Genomic DNA, 21,150 nt, shown 5'->3' on the forward strand with positions numbered 1-21,150 from the left:
GAAGAGGAGTAGCAATATTAATTTCTGACAAAATAGACTTTAGACTTAAATCCACCACAAAGGATAAAGAAGGACACTACATAATGATTAAAGGGACAATTGATCAGGAAGACATAACCATATTAAATATTTATGCACCCAATGACAGGGCTGCAAGATACATAAATCAAATTTTAACAGAATTGAAAAGCGAGATAGATACCTACACAATTATGGTAGGAGACTTCAACATACCACTTTCAGAGAAGGACAGGACATCCAGTAAGAAGCTCAACTGAGACACGGAAGATCTAATTACAACAATCAACCAACTTGACCTCATTGACTTATACAGAACTCTTCACCCAACTGCTGCAAAATATACTTTTTTTTCTAGCGCACATGGAACATTCTCTAGAATAGACCACATATTAGGTCATAAAACAAACCTTTGCAGAGTCCAAAACATCGAAATATTACAAAGCATCTTCTCAGACCACAAGGCAATAAAACTAGAGATCAATAACAGAAAAACTAGGGAAAAGAAATCAAATACTTGGAAAATGAACAACACCCTCCTGAAAAAAGACTGGGTTATAGAAGACATCAAGGAGGAAATAAGGAAATTCATAGAAAGCAACGAGAATGAAAATACTTCCTATCAAAACCTCTGGGACACAGCAAAAGCAGTGCTCAGAGGCCAATTTATATCAATAAATGCACACATACAAAAAGAAGAAAGAGCCAAAAGCAGAGAACTGTCCCTACAACTTGAACAACTAGAAACTGAGCAACAAAAGAATCCATCAGGCACCAGAAGAAAACAAATAATAAAAATTAGAGCTGAACTAAATGAATTAGAGAACAGAAAAACAATTGAAAGAATTAACAAAGCCAAAAGCTGGTTCTTTGAAAAAATTAACAAAATTGATAAACCATTGGCTAGACTGACTAAAGAAATACAGGAAAGGAAACAAATAACCCGAATAAGAAATGAAAAGGACCACATCACAACAGAACCAAATGAAATTAAAAGAATCATTTCAGATTATTATGAAAAAATGTACTCTAACAAATTTGAAAACCTAGAAGAAATGGATGAATTCCTGGAAAAACACTACCTACCTAAACTAACACATTCAGAAGTAGAACAACTAAATAGACCCATAACAACAAAAGAGATTGAAACGGTAATCAAAAAACTCCCAACAAAAAAAAGCCCTGGCCCGGACGGCTTCACTACAGAGTTCTACCAAACTTTCAGAGAAGAGTTAACACCACTACTACTAAAGGTATTCCAAAGCATAGAAAATGACGGTATACTACCCAACTCATTCTATGAAGCCACCATCTCCCTGATACCAAAACCAGGTAAAGACATTACAAATAAAGAAAATTATAGACCTATATCCCTCATGAACATTGATGCAAAAATCCTCAACAAAATTCTAGCCAATAGAATCCAACAACACATCAAAAAAATAATTCTCCCTGATCAAGTGGGATTTATACCAGGTATGCAAGGCTGGTTTAATATCAGAAAAACCATTAATGTAATCCATCACGTAAATAAAACAAAAGACAAAAACCACATGATCTTATCAATTGATGCAGAAAAGGCATTTGACAAAGTCCAACACCCATTCATGATAAAAACTCTTACCAAAATAGGAATTGAAGGAAAATTCCTCAACATAATAAAGGGCATCTATGCAAAGCCAACAGCCAATATCACTCTAAATGGAGAGAACCTGAAAGCATTTCCCTTGAGAACAGGAACCAGACAAGGATGCCCTTTATCACCGCTCTTATTCAACATCGTGTTGGAAGTCTTAGCCAGGGCAATTAGGCTGGCCAAAGAAATAAAAGGTATCCGGATTGGCAAGGAAGAAGTAAAGTTATCACTATTTGCAGATGACATGACTATATACACAGAAAACCGTAAGGAATCCTCCAGAAAACTACTGAAACTAATAGAAGAGTTTGGCAGAGTCTCAGCTTATAAAATAAACATACAAAAATCACTTGGATTCCTCTACATCAACAAAAAGAACACCGAAGAGGAAATCACCAAATTAATACCATTCACAGTAGCCCCCAAGAAGATAAGATACTTAGGAATAAATCTTACCAAGGATGTAAAAGACCTATACAAAGAAAACTACAAAGCTCTACTACAAGAAATTCAAAAGGACATACTTAAGTGGAAAAACATACCCTGCTCATGGATAGGAAGACTTAACATAGTAAAAATGTCTATTCTACCAAAAGCCATCTATACATTTAACGCACTTCCGATCCAAATTCCAATGTCATATTTTAAGGGGATAGAGAAACAAATCACCTATTTCATATGGAAGGGAAAGAAGCCCCGGATAAGCAAAGCACTACTGAAAAAGAAGAAGAAAGTGGGAGGCCTCACCTTACCTGACTTCAGAACCTATTATACAGCCACAGTAGTCAAAACAGCCTGGTATTGGTACAACAACAGACACATAGACCAATGGAACAGAATTGAGAACCCAGACATAGATCCATCCACGTATGAGCAGCTGATATTTGACAAAGGACCAGTGTCAATTAACTGGGGAAAAGATAGCCTTTTTAACAAATGGTGCTGGCATAACTGGATATCCATTTGCAAAAAAATGAAACAGGACCCATACCTCACACCATGCACAAAAACTAACTCCAAGTGGATCAAAGACCTAAACATAAAGACTAAAACGATAAAGATCATGGAAGAAAAAATTGGGACAACCCTAGGAGCCCTAATACAAGGTATAAACAGAATACAAAACATTATCAAAAATGATGAAGAGAAACCCGATAACTGGGAGCTCCTAAAAATCAAACACCTATGCTCATCTAAAGACTTCTCCAAAAGAGTAAAAAGACCACCTACAGACTGGGAAAGAATTTTCAGCTATGACATCTCTGACCAGCGCCTGATCTCTAAAATCTACATGATTCTGTCAAAACTCAACCACAAAAAGACAAACAACCCAATCAAGAAGTGGGCAAAGGATATGAACACACATTTCACTAAAGAAGATATTCAGGCAGCCAACAGATACATGAGAAAATGCTCTCGATCATTAGCCATTAGAGAAATGCAAATTAAAACTACGATGAGATTCCATCTCACACCAGCAAGGCTGGCATTAATCCAAAAAACACAAAATAATAAATGTTGGAGAGGCTGAGGAGAGATTGGAACTCTCATACACTGCTGGTGGGAATGTAAAATGGTACAACCACTTTGGAAATCTATCTGGCGTTATCTTAAACAGTTAGAAATAGAACTACCATACAACCCAGAAATCCCACTTCTGGGAATATACTCTAGAGATACAAGAGCCTTCATACAAACAGATACATGCACACCCATGTTTATTGCAGCTCTGTTTACAATAGCAAAAAGCTGGAAGCAACCAAGGTGTCCATCAACGGATGGATGGGTAAATAAATTGTGGTATATTCACACAATGGAATACTACGCATCGATAAAGAACAGTGACGAATCTCTGAAACATTTCATAACATGGAGGAACCTGGAAGGCATTATGCTGAGCGAAATTAGTCAGAGGCAAAAGGACAAATATTGTATAAGACCACTATTATAAGATCTTGAGAAATAGTAAACCTGAGAAGAACACATACTTTTGTGGTTACGAGGGGGGGAGGGAGGGAGGGTGGGAGAGGGTTTTTTATTGATTAATCAGTAGATAAGAACTGCTTTAGGTAAAGGGAAAGACAACACTCAATACATGGAAGGTCAGCTCAATTGGACTGGACCAAAAGCAAAGAAGTTTCCGGGATAAAATGAATGCTTCAAAGGTCAGCGGAGCAAGTGCGGGGGTCTGGGGAACATGGTTTGCGGGGACTTCTAAGTCAATTGGCAAAATAATTCTATTATGAAATGATTCTGCATCCCACTTTGAAATGTGGCGTCTGGGGTCTTAAATGCTAACAAGCGGCCATCTAAGATGCAGCAATTGGTCTCAACCCACCTGGAGCAAAGGAAAATGAAGAACACCAAGGCCACACGACAACTAAGAGCCCAAGAGACAGAAAGGGCCACATGAACCAGAGACCTACATCATCCTGAGACCAGAAGAACTAGTTGGTGCCCGGCCACAATCGATGACTGCCCTGACAGGGAGCACAGCAGAGGACGCCTGAGGGAGCAGGAGATCAGTGGGATGTAGACCCCAAATTCTCATAAAAAGACCAAACTTAATGGTCTGACTGAGACTGGAGGAATCCCGGCGGCCATGCTCCCCAGACCTTCAGTTGACACAGGACAGGAACCATCCCCGAAGACAACTCATCAGAAATGAAAGGGACTGGTCAGCGGGTGGGAGAGAGACGCTGATGAAGAGTGAGCTGATTATATCAGGTGGACACTTGAGATTGTGTTGGCAACTCTTGTCTGGAGGGGGGATGGGAGGATAGAGAGAGAGGGAAGCTGGCAAAATTGTCAAGAAAGGAGAGACTGAAAGGGCTGACTCAAGAGGGGGAGAGCAAGTGGGAGTAGGGAGTGAGATGTATGTAAACTTATATGTGACAGACTGATTGGATTTGTAAACGTTCACTTGAAGCTTAATAAAAGTTATTGAAAAAAAAAAATTAATCCACCACGAACAAGTGGGATTTATACCAGGTATGTTTTTTTTTTTTATGCACGGTTGGTTCAATATTAGAAAAACCATTCATGTAATCCACCATATAAATGAAACAAAAGACAAAAACCACATGATCTCATCAATTGATGCAGAAAAGGCATTTGACAAAGTCCAACACCCATTCATGATAAAAACTCTCAGCAAAATAGAAATTGAAGGAAAATTCCTCAACATGATAAAGGGCATTTATACAAAGCCTTTTTTTTTTTTTAACAGCCAACATCATTCTAAATGGAGAGAGCCTGAAAGCATTTCCCTTGAGAACGGGAACCAAACAAGGATGCCCTTTATCACCGCTCTTATTCAACATTGTGCTGGAGGTCCTAGCCAGAGCAATTAGGCTAGACAAAGAAATAAAAGGCATCCAGATTGGCAAGGAAGAAGTAAAGTTATCTCTATTTGTAGATGACATAATCTTATACACAGAAAACCCTAAGGAATCCTCCAGAAAACTACTGAAACTAATAGAAGAGTTTGGCAGAGTTTCAGGTTAGAAGATAAACATACAAAAATCACTTGGATTCCTCTACATCAACAAAAAGAACATCGAAGAGGAAATCACCAAATCAATACCATTCACAGTAGCCCCCAAGAAGATAAAATACTTAGGAATAAATCTTCCCAAAGATGTAAAAGACCTATACAAAGAAAACTACAAAGTACTAGTGCAAGAAACTAAAAGGGACCTACATAAGTGGAAAAACATACCTTGCTCATGGATAGGAAGACTTAACATAGTAAAAATGTCTATTCTACCAAAAGCCATCTATACATACAATGCACTTCCGATCCAAATTCCAATGACATTTTTTAAAGTGATGGAGAAACAAATCACCAACTTCATACGGAAGGGAAAGAAGCCCTGGATAAGTAAAGCATTACTGAAAAAGAAGAAGAAAGTGGGAGGCCTCACTCTACCTGATTTCAGAACCTATTATACAGCCACAGTAGTCAAAACATCCTGGTACTGGTACAACAACAGGCACATAGACCAATGGAACAGAACTGAGAACCCAGAAATAAATCCATCCACATATGAGCAGCTGATATTTGACAAAGGCCCAGTGTCAGTTAATTGCGGAGAAAATAGTCTTTTTAACAAATGGTGCTGGCATAACTGGATATCCATTTGCAAAAGAATGAAACAGGACCCATACCTCACACCACGCACAAAAACTAACTCCCAGTGGATTAAAGACCTAAACATAAAGACTAAAACGATAAAGATCATGGAAGAAAAAACAGGGACAACATTAGGAGCCCTAATACAAGGCATAAACAGAATACAAAACATTACTAAAAATGTCGAAGAGAAACCAGATAACTGGGAGCTCCTAAAAATCAAACACCTATGCTCATCTAAAGACTTCACCAAAAGAGTAAAAAGACCACCTACAGATTGGGAAAGAATTTTCAGCTGTGACCTCTCCGACCAGCGCCTGATCTCTAAAATCTATATGATTCTGTTAAAACTCAACCACAAAAAGACAAACAACCCAATTAAAAATTGGGCAAAGGATATGAACACGCACTTCACTAAAGAGGATATTCAGGCAGCTAATAGATACATGAGAAAATGCTCTCAATTATTAGCCATTAGAGAAATGCAAATTAAAACTACGATGAGATTCCATCTCACTCCAACAAGGCTGGCATTAATCCAAAAAACACAAAATAATAAATGTTGGAGAGGCTGTGGAGAGATTGAACTCTTATGCACTGCTGGTGGGAATGTAAAATGGTATAACCACTTTGGAAATCTATCTGGCGTTTTCCTAAAAAGTTAGAAATAGAACTACCATACAACCCAGAAATCCCACTCCTCGGAATATACCCTAGAGAAATAAGAGCCTTCACACAAACAGATATATGCACACCCATGTTTATTGCAGCACTGTTTAGCAAAAAGCTGGAAGCAACCAAGGGGTCCATCAGTGGATCAATGGATAAATAAATCATGGTATATTCACACAATGGAATACTAGGCGTCGATAAAGAACGGTGACGGATCTGTGAAACATTTCATAACATGGAGGAACCTGGAAGGCATTATGCTGAGTGAAATTAGTCAGATGCAAAAGGACAAATATTGTATAAGACCAGTATTACAAGATCTTGAGAAATAGTTTAAACTGAGAAGAACACATTCTTTTGTGGTTATGAGAGGGGGGAGGGAGGGAGGGTGGGAGAGGGTTATTTACAGATTAGATAGTAGATTAGAACTACTTTAGGTGAAGGGAAGGACAACACTCAATACAGAGAAGGTAAGTGCAACTGGACTGGACCAAAAGCAAAGAAGTGTCCTGAATAAACTGAATGCGCTCTTGAAGGTCAGCGGAGCAAGGGTGGGGGTTTGGGGACTATGGCTTCAGGGGACTTCCAAGTCAATTGGCAAAATAAATTCTATTAAGAAAACATTCTGCATCCCAGTTTGAAGTGTGGCGTCTGGGGTCTTAAACGCTAACAAGTGGCCATCTAAGATGCAGCAATGACTCTCAACCCACCTGGATCAAAGGAGAATGAAGAACGCTAAGGTCACAAGGTAATTATGAGCCCAAGAGACAGAAAGGGCCACATGAACTAGAGACTTACATCATCCTGAGACCAGAAGGACTAGATGGTGCCCAGCCACAACCGCAGACTGCCCTGACAGGGAGCACAACAGAGAACCCCTGAGGGAGCAGTAGAACAGTGGGATGCAGACCCCGAATTCGTATAAAAAGACCGGATTTAATGGTCTGACGAAGACTAGAAGAATCTCGGCGGTCATGGTCCGCAAACCTTCTGTTGGGCCAGGACAGGAACCATTCCCGAAGTCAACTCAGCAGACATGGATTGGACTGGACAATGGGTTGGAGAGAGATGCTGATGAGGAGTGAGCTAGTTGCATCAGGTGGGCACTTGAGTCTATGTTGGCATCTCCTGTGTGGTGGGGAGATGGGAGGGTAGAGGGGGTTAGAAACCGGCAAAAAGTTCACGAAAGGAGAGACTGGAAGGAGGGAGTAAGCTGACTCATTAGGGGGAGAGTAAGTGGGAGTATGTAGTAAGGTGTATATAAGTTTATGTGTGAGAGACTGACTTGATTTGTAAACTTTCACTTAAAGCACAATAAAAATTATTTTAAAAAAAATGTGTGTCAGCTTGGCAAGGCCATGATTCCCAGTATTATATGATTGTTCACCATTTTGACATCTGCTGTGATTTTCCTGTGTGTTGTAAATCCTACGTCTATGATGTTACTGGAAACCCTTGTGGCATAGTGTTTAAAAGTTGGGCTGTTTAGCAAAATGTCAGCCGTTCGAGTTCACCAGGTACTCCTTGGAAACCCTACTCTGTCCTACAGGGTCACTATGAGTCAGAATCAACTCGACGGCAACGAGTTTTTGTTATGATATTACCGAGCTGGGATTATCAACAGTTAAGTTAATGCAACAGGACAAAATCCACAAGATAAGTTGTGTCTTAAGCCAATCTCTTTTGAGATATAAAAGAGAGAAGCAAGCAGAGAGACAGAAGGTCCTCATACCACCAAGCAACAAAAGCCAGGAGAGTAGTGCATCCTTTGGACCCAGGGTCCCAGCTCCTCGACCTGGGAAGATTGATGACAAGGTCCTTGTCTAAGAGCAAACAGAGATAAAGCCTTCCCCTGGAGCTGGCACCCTGAATATGGACTTGTAGCCTCCTAGACTGTGAGAGAATAAATTTCTGTTTGTTAAAGCCATCCACTTTTCGTATTTCTGTTGTAGCAGCACTAGATAATCAAGAACAGAAACAAACCCAAAATTTAGCTGAATTGTGGGTAGAAGTGCCACCAGCTGGTGTGGATGAACTCTTTGTTACTGGTGTGCTATAAAATAAGTATTACAAGTGAGTACTGAGACAGTATTATAGCAAATTGACAGAGTAATTATTTGGCAATTGAGTATAATAATAAAAATGGGCTTCTAGTGCCTCCTTTTAAATTTTTGGCAATTCATATGTATTGTAAAATTATTAGCCCTCTTCATATTGGAAATAAAATACTGCTCACTCACATTGAAAGTTTGAGAAGCCAAAAAATTTGAAATTGGATAAAGAAATACATTAAATTATTTGCTGTGGTAGATTTTTGAATTGCCCTCTGTAATAATTCAGATGATATAATTTTCCTCCTTTGAAACCCCATTAGATTTTAACATGTTTTTTAGGATATCCTTTAGTTGCTCCGTCTAACCCCCCTCAAAATTTACATATGCAAAAATTTGAAGGTACTATTTATGGGGTGTGCCAGGTAATGTTCCGGAATCTGACTCATATGTTCCACTGATTGCAGTGCCTGGGGATACCCAGTTTTCACTCTTGCATTCACTTCTGGGAAGAAGCCCTGGTTGCACAGTGGTTAAGGCATTCGACTGCTAAACAAAAGGCTGGTGGTTCAAAACCACCAGAGGCTCCGTGGGAGAAAGGTGCGGCAGTTTGCTTACATAGAGATTACGACCTGCAGTCAGCTACAGGGTTGCTGCTGTGAGTCGTAATTGATGGGAGAGATTTTTTTTGGTTTTGGTTTTGGTTTCACTTCTGCACTTTCATATATACACACACTAAATGGACCTAAACTTATGGGTCCTATAGACAGTTACTGATAACCCTGATTATTAAGTTCTAATTCTGTGCCTATGCTGGGTGAACAGATAATTACTGTTGGTGATGATTAATTTTAGCTTTGCTTCTTTCATATATTGGAAGACATATTTAAGGAAGTTATGAAAATCTTTGAGGTTTTATTTAAATAATTTTAATCCTCAAGTTTGTTTTTCATTACACCATTGAATATTTAAAGTCAGCTAATAAATGCTTGTATTATTTCTCAAGTGAAGTTTCTAAAAGTCAATAGGAGCAGTTTGGTAAAGAATATAATCAAAAGCAAGAACATCTTCATAATTATAACTTTCTGTATTTGGAAGAAATTTTTATCGCTGTTCTTATTTTGCCAATTCTCAGGAGCCACGAAGTTTACTTGTGCCTGTAAACTCTCCAGAACTGTCTGAAGAGAACAGTCCTACTGATACAAAAGTTCCACTGCACCAAGAAGATTTCATAAGGAAATTACTAATAAGTATTGATCAAAAAGTTAACAGTGCTTCTCTGCAGAAGTCTGCAATGAGCTTGGGATCTCCTATTATCAGTGTAGCTGACGTTAGCAGCTCTTATGATTCTTCATCAGGCATTGGTAAGTTTACTTTACCTTAAATGTATTTTTCCCAAGATTTTACACATCTGATTTTTTTTTTTTTACCTTATATATATAAAAAAAAATAGACGTGAATTAATAAAATACCTTAATTCATTCAGTACTGATTTGCTGCGTGGTAGACACTCTACTAGGCATCAAGGGTACATGATTCTTGTCTACAGTGATAGATTATTAGTGAAGACCTAGATAATTATAACCAGGTGTCACAGAGGAAGTGCAGGTGGTTAGGGAAGTAAACAGGAGGGAATGAATATCCAGGGAGATAAAAAAAAATAAAAATAAAAAACAACCATTGCTCTTGAATCAATTCTCACTCATAGTAACCCTATAAGAAAGAGGAGAACTGCTCCATAGGGTTTCCAAGGCTGTACATTTTTTACAGAAGCAGACTCCGACATCTTTCTCCCACGGAGCTGATGGGGTGTTTGAACCACTGACCATTCAGTTAGCAGCCAAGCACTTAACCACTGTGCCACCTTTCCATCTCCTATGACCCTTTGCCGTCGATTCAATTCTGACTCATAGAGACCCTATAAGACAGTGTAGAACTGTTCTATAGGGTCTCCAAGGAGCTGCTTGTCTATTCGAACTTCGAACCTTTTTGGTTAGCAGCTGAGCTCTTAGCCACTAGGCTACCAGGGCTCTCTTTCATCTACACCAAAGCAGAAAGGAGACTGCAATATTTTATGCAAATAACAATTGCCTTCTATATTTCTTTGCCAAAGGCTCCCTCCCCTTGGGATGTATTTTCAGAAGCCCTGATATGCCATTTTTTCCACATGTTGCTGTAAAAAAATTAGCATAATGTGCTTATGAAAATACATTGCAGGGTAGGGAGAGGTTGGCAGACAAATATAGACCGTGGGTGTTATTTTCTTAAAAATATAGTAATTGCTTTTAAAAGGGGATATGAACTACAAAGCAACCTTATCATGGGAGTTTAATCCTAGGGATCAAGTCAAAAGAAATCCTTGGGAATCTTTGAATTTATGTGTGGCTCTCATGTTTTTTACATTGTATTCTCAGGCTACCCTACAAACAGTTTCTTGTAAAACAGTGAATTAGTATGGTATACCATGGATACTTTCAATTAAAATAGGAGATAAGACTTACACAGTGGTAACTGTGTGCTAGGCACTCTTCCACATGCTTTACGACTTGAAACTTTTTGATCCTTAGTGCAATAGGAATTATCATGGGGTAGGTAATGCATTTATCTCCATGTTACAAATGGGGACACTGACAAGGTCACACAATAAGTGGCAGTGATATGACTTTGACAGTAGGCTTGGTAGCTCCTTGACATCTGCTGTATTTATCAGGGATAGTAACAATGGGCTCAAGCATAAACGAGGATGTGAGTGTGGAGCAGTACCCGACAGTGTTTCCTACTGTAATACACAAGGTTGCTATGAGTCGAAACTTTCTAGATTGGCACCTAACAACAGCAACAGCTTTTAGAAAGGAAAGATCTCCAGTGATCCTGGTGCAATGATCCCAGTATAAAGTCCTCTGGCTCCCCAGAGGGCTAGTATATGGGAGACATGTGTTTGTCTATCAGATAGACAAGTACATGTCAGTCAAAGTTTTCCTAGTAGTCTACAAACGGGAAGCATCACTTAGACAAGGGATTTATGCTGACCAGTCCTTCACACGGATCATGTGGTGGGGCTGAAGTTGTGGGAGGTGCCTGTCAGATTCATCTGGAGGACTTTTCACAGGTCATAAATTCTCAGGCCCGAAGGAGCCCTGCTTGCCCAGTGGTTAAAGGAGTTGGCTACTCATCAAAATATCAATCATTTGAACCCATCAGCTGCTCCTCAGGAAAAAGATACGGCAGTCTTTCTTTACATAAAGATTTCTGCCTTGGAAACAATATGGGGCATTTTCTACTCCGTCCTATAGACAGGATTGCTACGAGTTGGAATCGACTCAATGGCAAAGGGTTTGGTTTTTTGGGTTTGGTTAGAGAGGATTGGGGTGAGGCCCAAATACATGTCTTTTTCAAAATCTCTCTGAGGTCACTGCTAAAGCAGGCATCTTCATCCTCCTCCTTCCTCCAAGGTGAAAACCACTGCTTTGGATTAATCAGTTTATTAAGCTATGTCTAGCTAGGATGTTTTGGTATTCTGCACAAAATCATTGTCCTGTCCAGTTGGGATTGAACTCTTAGTAGTTTGTCCTCAGATCCCTCGTGAACGCTTGAAGCAGTTTTACCTTCATCAACATTACTAAAGAGTGAAGCTGTGCTGTTGATTTTAGGTTTTAATAAATTTTAAATAGAATAGTTATAAATAGTATTTTATAATTTTTGTAATGTTTTAATTAGTACCATATACATGATTTTTTTGGTAAGTAATCATGATAAAAATTGTTTTGGTACTTATTTTAAAATTTTTATTGTGTAAACAAGTAACAAAAAGCTCATCATTTTAACCATTTCTAAGTACATACAATTCAGTGACATTAATGACATCCACCATATTGTGCTACCAATAATTAATAGTAATTTGGTATAAATTATAAGTTTATAATTGTAATTGTTATAGCTTAAAGGAGCCCTGGTGGTGCTAACGGTTAAGCACTTGTCTGCTAACCAAAAGGTTGGTGATTCAAACCCACCTTGACTCTGTGGACAAAGATCTGGCAATCTGCTTCTGTAAATAAAGATTACAGCCAAGAAAACCCTATGGAGCAGTTATACTCTCTCACATGGTGTCACTGTGAGTTAAAATCGACCGGACATCATCTACCAACAAGTATGGATTTGTTTTTTTCATTGCATTTTCCATGCTTTTTTTTTTTCCTTTATTATTTAAGAAGAAAAGAAGAAAGAACAAATACCTTTACAGAGAAAGAGGGTCTCCTTTGGTGGCACCCTTAGACCAGAAGTATTTGATAAACAAATGCCATCAAACATGCCTCTGAGAAGAGGAGAAACACCTAAGAAAAACAAATTTCTTGGGACCCAGCTTCCGTCTATTCTAAAGAAGACCGTTAAGGTAAATTTTCCTGTATTTTCACTCATATTTCATGTGTACATACTTGGTACAGGGTCTTTCCAAACTCCTGACACAGGAAGGGTTTCAATTAAGTCATTTTTTGACAAAATAAATAAATTACAAAAAAGTCTAAAGGAAAGCTCATCCATTTGGACGCTGGACAATAAAAATCTATGTTGTTAACTATGGTTGTAATACAGGCCAGGCACAGATAGGCCATGGAGCCTTTCCACTGAATAGCAAAGCTTCATTAGGTCCCCTGACAGCCACTCATACAGGGACACATAAGTGGCCTTGCAATTCTAGTAAAAATTGACCACTGAAGATAATTTGGGTGTATCTTAAAAAAAAAAAAAACATAAAACCCGTTGCCATCGAGTTGATTCTGACTCATACTGACCCTATAGGGCAGAGTAGAACTGCACCATAGGGTTTCCAAGGTGGATTTGAACTGCTGACCTTTTGGTTAACAGCTAAGCTCTTATTCACTGTGCCACCAGGGCTCCAAAACATAACCATATGGACTTTTGTATCATTTTGCTTTAGAATTTTGAGACTATTTTAAAGTCTTTAATTGTTAGGTGAAGAAAAGGAACCTTGTATGACCGAACACGTCTACTGTATGTCATCAGCTATTTAGAACCTTTTATCATCTATACCTAGGTTATGTTGTCCTCTCTTGTTTTTAGATGTGTATAAAGGTCTGGCTCCATAGCTCACCTTCATCTAGGGCCTATGAAGTCTCTGCTTTATTTTTGCACCAAAAGGAGTGGTGAGGGATGGGTGGTTTCCTCCCATTTTGGGGGGACTTAGAAGTGAGCAGCCCACCTTCCGTAGACCAAAGGGGATCAAATAGCCACGGGAGATATTTCTTCTGATCGGGACCAGAGCATTCTTGCCCCTCGCTCATCAGGAGGCTCCTTCCATCTTCCTCCCTGAAATTCCTCTATTAGAACCTGCTTGCTGCTATTGTTTTCTTTCTTTTTCCTCTAATGAGTGGGAATGACAGCCATCTCTACCTTGGTCTTCACATACAAGGTAAAAAAAAAAAAAAAGTAGCACGGCTAAAACATGTGTTCCTTTATGATTTAAAAAAAACTGAAATTCTTAGTTAACTAGGCACTAGCAAACCACACATTAAAGTTGAAAAACAGGACTTTCAAAGACACATAAGGATATAAGGAAAAAACAAAGAAGAAATCATACTCCACAGATATGAGGTTACAATATGAGTGGCTTTTACTCGTCAATGATATTATTATTTAACGTAATATTATGTGTGCTTTTATGTTCTGAGTTTTGTTAATTTTGTTATTTGTTTATTATTTATGTACAGGTGCCAATGGACCAGGTTCCAAATGTGTTCAGTACAGGCTATGGAAACACTTCCTGTACGACAACAGCAGGGACAGCTTCTGTGGAAAATCTAAAAGTTCCTGAAGATTTTTCAGGTAACAAAGTCTTCCCTCCCCATTTCTGCTGTTATGACACCCCCCCCAAAAAAAACCCAGTGCCTTTGAGTCGATTCAGGCTACATCATTATACTTTGTTAGTATAAGTCTGTGCTTATTATTTATGCATTTGTTGTTGTATTGCTTGTGGAACTTAACTGCTAAGTTTGTTGTTGTGTGCTGTCAAGTCAATTTTGATTCATAGAGACCCTATTAAATTTACCCCGTGAGAATACACACAACTGGTCCTTATATTTGCCTATACTATATAGGGTTGCTGAGTCGGAATCAACTTCACGGCACTGGGTTTGGTTTTTTGGTTTTATCACCTTTATTGGAGATCTTTTTTTCTTTTTTTTTCTACTTTCCCACATGCAGAAGAATAACTGTGTAGTCTTCTTCTTCTGTCTTCAAAACTCCGTTAATTTTTTTTTTTTTCAGAGAAGGTATGGTGGTTATGAATTCCCACAACTTTATTTGCAATGTCTTGATTTCATTCTAATTTTGAATGATAGCTTTGCTGAGTAAAGAATTCTTGGTTGATAAGTCTTTTCTTTCACTACTTTAAATATGTCATTCCATTACCCCTGGAGCCCTGATGGTGCAGTGCTTAAGAGACCGGCTGCTAATCAAGAGGTTAGCAGTTCAGATCCACCATCCACTCCTTGGAAATTCTACTGTGGCCTATAGGATCCCTGTGAGAATCAACTAGATAGCAACAAGTTTGGTGTCATTTTCCTCCTGGCCTCCAGGGATTCTGAGGAGAAATCCACACTAATTCTTATCAAGGACCATTATATGTTATATTGTACTTTACTTATGCTGCTTTCAGGACTCTCTCCTTGTCCTTGGTTTTCAAAAATTTTATTAAAAATATATCTTTGTGTAGACCTCTCTGTATTCCTTCTTCTTGGAGTTCACCTGGCTTTGTGTATTTGCAGGCTTGACTCCTCATTCAGGTCTGGGAAATATTCTGCCATTATATCTTGGAAAATTTTTATAGCTCTTTCTATCATTCTGGAAATCCAAAAATCCTAATGTTGGCTTCCTTAATTGAGTCCCACAATTCATTTGGCTTCGTTCGCTTTTTGTTGCTTTTTTTCTCTTCTTTCTCTTGAGGCTTGGTATGTTTAGTTACCCTGTCTTCTAGTCCACTTATTCTGTCTTCTGTCTGCTTGAATATAATTTGAATCCTTCCCTTGTATATTCCATTTCAAGTATTTATTTCAATTCCAGTGTTTTTTTTTTTTTTAAATGATTTCTGTATTCTTCTTTTGAGTTTCTTGTTTGTTTGTTTTTTCCTGATTTTCATTAGTTTGTTTCCTGTGTGTTCTTTACTTTCTGTGAGGATATTTAACATTGTTTGAAGGTCCTCTGTTTTTCACACTAACCTGGCCTACATAAAACTAATTTTTGCTTTTTTATGGTTTTCTTTTAATTCAGACATTTTCTCTCATGTTCATGGATGTCTTTTTTTGTGTTTTGTTGTACTTGAGGCATTTGAGTATATTATTGAATTAATTCCAAGACTCAATCTTCTCTTTTTCTAAATCATACAATTTTCCCGCTTTCTCCTTATTTCCTTGCTCTTCTCCAAATATCAAACTCACTCTTGCTATCAAGTTTTCCAGCACCGACTCAACAGTTCTGGGGACGTGTGTCCCCTCCCCTCTTCAATGGGAGTGAACCAGGTAGTTTTTTTGTTTGTATTTCATGGACTGTGCTTGCTTTTTCCATCTTGTATGCTGGCAGGATAGGAGGGAACCCTTTAATGAGATACAGAGTTTCCTTAGGCACCCAGTTTTAGGTTTGTGTGTAGTCTTCTCTGCCTCCGGTACCCATACATATGGCTGTCTGGCTAGCTACAGAGTCCAGGTCTTGCTGTATATCACACTCTCTTCCTTCCCAGGAACCACATGGTCCCAGATTTGACATGTCCCTTCTTAGGTCTGAGTGCACTAGCTTCACTGTTGTCGGTGCCCTCTCAGGTGGCTGGCTGCCTGTAGAGCCCTGGTCTCACTCTGTGCTGCATGATGTTCCCTTCCGGGAATGCCAGGGCACCAAGGTATCAGTGTGCCAAGGTGCCCTTTCCTAGGACCACTTTCCTATGCTTGCCTGTCTATGGGGCCCCAAATGGTGCTTGAATGTTTGAAAATTCCAAGTCTCACTGTGCTCTGTACTGGCTTCCACCCTCCCAAGTTGGCCGTGCTGTGCCTGGGAGGAGCGTGGGGTGAAGACACTCTGTGAACCCTGCTCTCTGGCAGTTAGCGTGTTACCTTTTACTTGATTCAGACTTCCCTTTGGTCCTCTAGTCCTTCATCAGTTGTCTGGAATTCTGAGGGTATTTAATGTTCCAATATGTTCTTGTTTTATTGTAGTTGTAGGGAATTTGAGGCATGGACTGCTTATACTGCATCTTGCTCTGACCCCTGCTTAACTGTTTCTTGAAACAAAGTCTTGTGAAAAGGTTTCCTTAAAACATTCATAGTTGAGTCATTAACAATAGTTGGCACTTGTATTCCACTTTCAGTTAAATATGTGTCTTAGTCATCTAGTGCTGCTGTAACAGAAATACCACAAGTGGACGGTTTAACAGAGAGAAGTTTATTCTCTCACAGTCCAGTAGGCTAGAAGTCTTAGTTCAGGGTGCCAGCTTCAGGGGAAGGCGTTCTCTGTCAGCTCTGGGGGAAAGTCCTTGTGATGGATGCATCAGCCTTCCATCGGACTGGGAGCATCTCAGCACTGGAACCTCGGGTTCAAAGGATGCGCTCTGCTTCCGACATTGCTTTCTTGGTGGTATAAGGTCCCCAAATCTCTGCTTACTTCCCTTTCCTTTTATTTCTTGAGAGTTAAAAGGTAGTGCAGGCCACACCACAGGGTAACTCCCTTTATATTGGACCAGGGATATGACCTGGTAAGGGTGTTACAATGCCACCCTACTCCTCTTTAACATAAAATTACAATCACAAAATGGAGGACAAACACAGAATACTAGGAATCATGGCTTAACCAAGTTAATACACATATTTTTCAGAGGACATACTTCAATCCGTGACATTGCGATATGACTGTACAATGGGAGATTGTATCATACTAGTACCATGGCAAGTACACAGACTTTAGTTTTCATGTTACATTATTTTACCTGTGGCTTCCACTGTGAAAATATTTGGAGGAAGTTGAGATTTAAATCAGTGCAGAGAATCTTTAAATTTTTTTTTCCTGGCAGATTTTAAGTTGGAAGAGTTGTTTTACTGTTCAGTATATCCTATGCCAGTTTGGTTTCTATCAGAATCACATTTGGATTAATTAATCTTTAAAGAAACTCAAAAATCTAGAGACAGAATTTTTGATAGCATGCCTCATCAGTAAACAAATTTTGAGCATATTCCATCTAATACTACCCTAGCAGCTGTGAAGAGATGGTTGAAACCACATATAGTAAGCCTAGAGCTCCAAGATCTCAGAAAAAGTATGAAAACTGAGAAAAACACGCGTGAGTCAGGAGAAAAGAAAAGAATATTCCCAAGACTATGGAGACATAATAAAGTATTCCCAGAGATTCCAGATCACCTAGAGAATCAGAAAAGTACAAAAAAAAGAGAGAAAAAAACACTTCAGTTAAGAAAAACATCAATATTTCCAAGACTCTGAAGTGCATTAGTATAAGCCTGTAACTCATGACAGACCTGGCCAGCATAAAAGATGGTATGAACTCACTACAATAACCAGGTGAACCAGTGAAGCAGAAAACCGATTCCTTAGTAAGCCCAAAAGGCAAGAAACTGATGAGATCATCATTAAAGTCAAAACATCCCCAATGACAACAGCGATATTAAACCTTTTAAAAACTACACAACAAATTATGCAATCAGATCGCCAGCAGTCAACAAGAAACTTGGTAGTGCTCCCAGAGAGAAGCCAGAGCCTCTGAGCAGCATCAGTAAACATCTAAGGAGGCCAGGTGGATGGAAATCTGGCAGGTTAGAAGAGCCTTGTGAAGACTCCTTGGGTATACCCAGAAGATACACAGATATTACCATGCTGTGACAGAAGCTGATCCAGGCATTCCCATCAATGCAGACACATTACAAGAAAGGCAGTTTCCTAAAAGACCTGTCATAAAAGAATTCCAGTTGAAGCCTTGAGGATGCAAAAGCCAACGGAAGGTGACTCTACCGAGTGTAAAGAAAGGTTAATTCACCAACTAAAAATAAGGTAAGAGCATTACATCATCATAAAATGTCATCTTGAGTGTATATTCTCAATTTCTGTATATTAATTTGTAAGAATATAATTTATAATAATTGGATATCCCTTTCCAGAAGAATTTGAATCCAAACTAATTCTATGTGATAGTAAAGGAAAAAAAATAACAGAAAAATGTTTGTGATTTTTAGAGGGACTATAGTAATTTGAAAAAAAAAAAACCTAGCTAACATTATTTTTCACATTTTAAGAACTTGTGGTCGCCAAGAGTCGGAAACGACTCGATGGCACTAGTTTTTTTTTTTTTTTTTAAGGAAGGGGAGGAATGGTATTTATCCTCAAATGTGTGAAAAAGGGCTCAGAAAAAGGGTGGGCAGATCAATTCTGTGTATTTCCAGTCACTGCTACCAGGACCACTGCCTAGAAATAGTATAACAAATCCCAGGAATTTTTTAAAAATTAGAGCAATATAAATAAAGGGTGGGTATCCTTGAGAAGTACGTATCAGGATTGTTATAGAGATTTCTCCATTATGAGAAGTCTGATGAAATTCCAGAAATCAGGTTTTTCCTATTTAGATTTAGAAATTTTTTTTTTTTATAAATGATTTTTAAACAATTAGGAGTTCATGTATTGTCCATCTAATATGGCATTTTACTACAGTGGAACTTGTTATAATTAGATTTGACTTAGATCACATTCAAGCATGGTGATTGAAATTTATCTGAAATTCCTTATTTCTGGTTTATCAGTAGAGATTTTTTATTTTCATTGCTTTGTAGGAACATATTGTCAAGGCATTACCTTGAATATCTTAGATTACTTAGAAAATAAATTAGTGTAAAGTTTTGCAATGAATTCCTCCTTGAATTTACATATGATTAGGTTGTACTTCATGTTGGGTTTTGAAAATTCCTTTGCCTATGATCAGAATTTTCTAGACATCTTCTGGTATCTTTGGGATGGACAAGAAGACATCAGTCAAGAAAACTCCTTTTGTAATCTTTGTGAAGATGGTAAGTAGTCAGTTTCCTTTACATGTTATTTTTCTAACACCATATTTACGAGTTTGGGCAAAATTGGAGGGTTTTTTTTTTGGAATCACTGAAATCCCCGAGGTATAGGTTACCGTTGTAGCTGTTCATCTGTAATCTCTTGTCCCCAGTGTGCGCTCCCTGAGATTTCCAGGGACTAGCTGAAATCAAAGACGAGTTGTCATTCCTGTATGATGCTTTTGAGAAATTTACTGTGTATTCAGCATTCGGCAAGGCAGGCTGACCCTGTTTCCTTAGACTCCAGCCCACCCACCTCCCTCCTTCCTTCCTTCCTATGTTACCGTGGAGCACATCCTGGAAGCCTTGCTGTTGCATCTGTAAATACTCTGGCTATATCTGAAAAGTAAGCCTCTTAATGCATAGAACATCATTATCATACCTAAAACATGAGCAGTAATTCCTTAATATCATTAAATCGCCAGTCAGAGAACAACTTTACAATTTTCCAGTGAATATCAGGATGCAAGTAAGTTTCACACAGTGTAAGTGGCTGATATGTTTCTGAAATCTCTCTTTGTTTAAATCTCTTCCTCCCTCTCCTCTCTCCAATTTATTTTTCTATTTAAGGAGCAGGTTTATTTGTCCTGTGTAGTTAGTCACATTTTAGATTTTGCTGTGTCCCTGTGGGGGTCTTTTACACCTTCCTCTGTTCTCTGTATTTCTTATGAGTGGTACATAAAAGTAGGACTTGTTCATTTGCTTTTTTCTTGTTACCAAAGGAATTATTCAGTGTAACACTACAGTCCATTCAGAAGAATAAAAAAAAAAGTGTAATAGGACGTATTCTTGTATATATTTTATACTATCAGTGTTGTTCTTGTTTTTAATTGTGGTTTAAATGAATTTACAACTTCAAGTCAGTTTCTCATTCAAAAAAGTATACACACATTGTTATGTTACCCTAGTTGCTCTCCCTACAATGTGGCAACACGCTCCTCCTCTTCAACCTGTATTTCCCTTGTCCATACAACCAGCTCCCATCCCTCTCTGCCTTCTCGTCTTGCCGTCAGACAGGAGCTGCCCACATAGTCTTATGTGTCCACTTTAGCTAAGACCCGCACTCCTCAGCAGCATCATTTTATGTCCTATAAAAAAAAAAAAAAATTAGTCATGTCTAATCTTTGTCTGAAGAGTTGGTTTCAGGAATGGTTTTAGTTTTGGGCTAACAGAGACTCTGGGGGCAATGACCTCTGGGGTCCCTGCAGTCTCAGGCAGACCATTAAGTCTGGTCTTTTTCCAGAACTTGAGTTCTGCATCCCACTTTTCTCCTGCTCCATCAGGGACTCTCTGCTGTGTTCCCTGTCAGGGCAGCATTGGTGGTAGCTGGGCACCATCTACTTCTTCCAGTTTCAGGCTGATGGACTCTCTGGTTTATGTGGCCCTTTCTGTCTCTTGGGCTTATATTTTCCTTGTGTCTTTGGTGTTCTTCATTCTCCTCTGCTCCACGTGGGTTGAGAGCAATCGATGCATCTTATATGGCCACTTGCTAGCTTTTAAGACCCCAGACACCACTCACCAGAATGGGATGCAGAA

General features: G+C 38.8%; 1 protein-coding gene across 1 annotated transcript in view; it reads left to right on the forward strand.

The window, feature by feature from the left end:
- LOC126071548 (proliferation marker protein Ki-67-like) overlaps positions 1 to 17,662 on the forward strand; it is a 38,384-nt gene extending 20,722 nt beyond the window's left edge. Inside the window, exons 5-9 of the mRNA XM_049875729.1 lie at positions 8,867 to 8,937; positions 9,648 to 9,876; positions 12,721 to 12,902; positions 14,239 to 14,353; positions 17,583 to 17,662. Of these exons, the coding sequence (XP_049731686.1) occupies positions 8,867 to 8,937; positions 9,648 to 9,876; positions 12,721 to 12,902; positions 14,239 to 14,353; positions 17,583 to 17,662 (677 nt within the window). The remainder of the gene's footprint in view (positions 1 to 8,866; positions 8,938 to 9,647; positions 9,877 to 12,720; positions 12,903 to 14,238; positions 14,354 to 17,582) is intronic.
- The last annotated feature ends 3,488 nt before the right edge of the window (positions 17,663 to 21,150 follow it).

This window comes from Elephas maximus, chromosome 3 (assembly GCF_024166365.1).
Source record: "Elephas maximus indicus isolate mEleMax1 chromosome 3, mEleMax1 primary haplotype, whole genome shotgun sequence".
Classification (NCBI taxonomy): Eukaryota; Metazoa; Chordata; class Mammalia; order Proboscidea; family Elephantidae; genus Elephas; species Elephas maximus.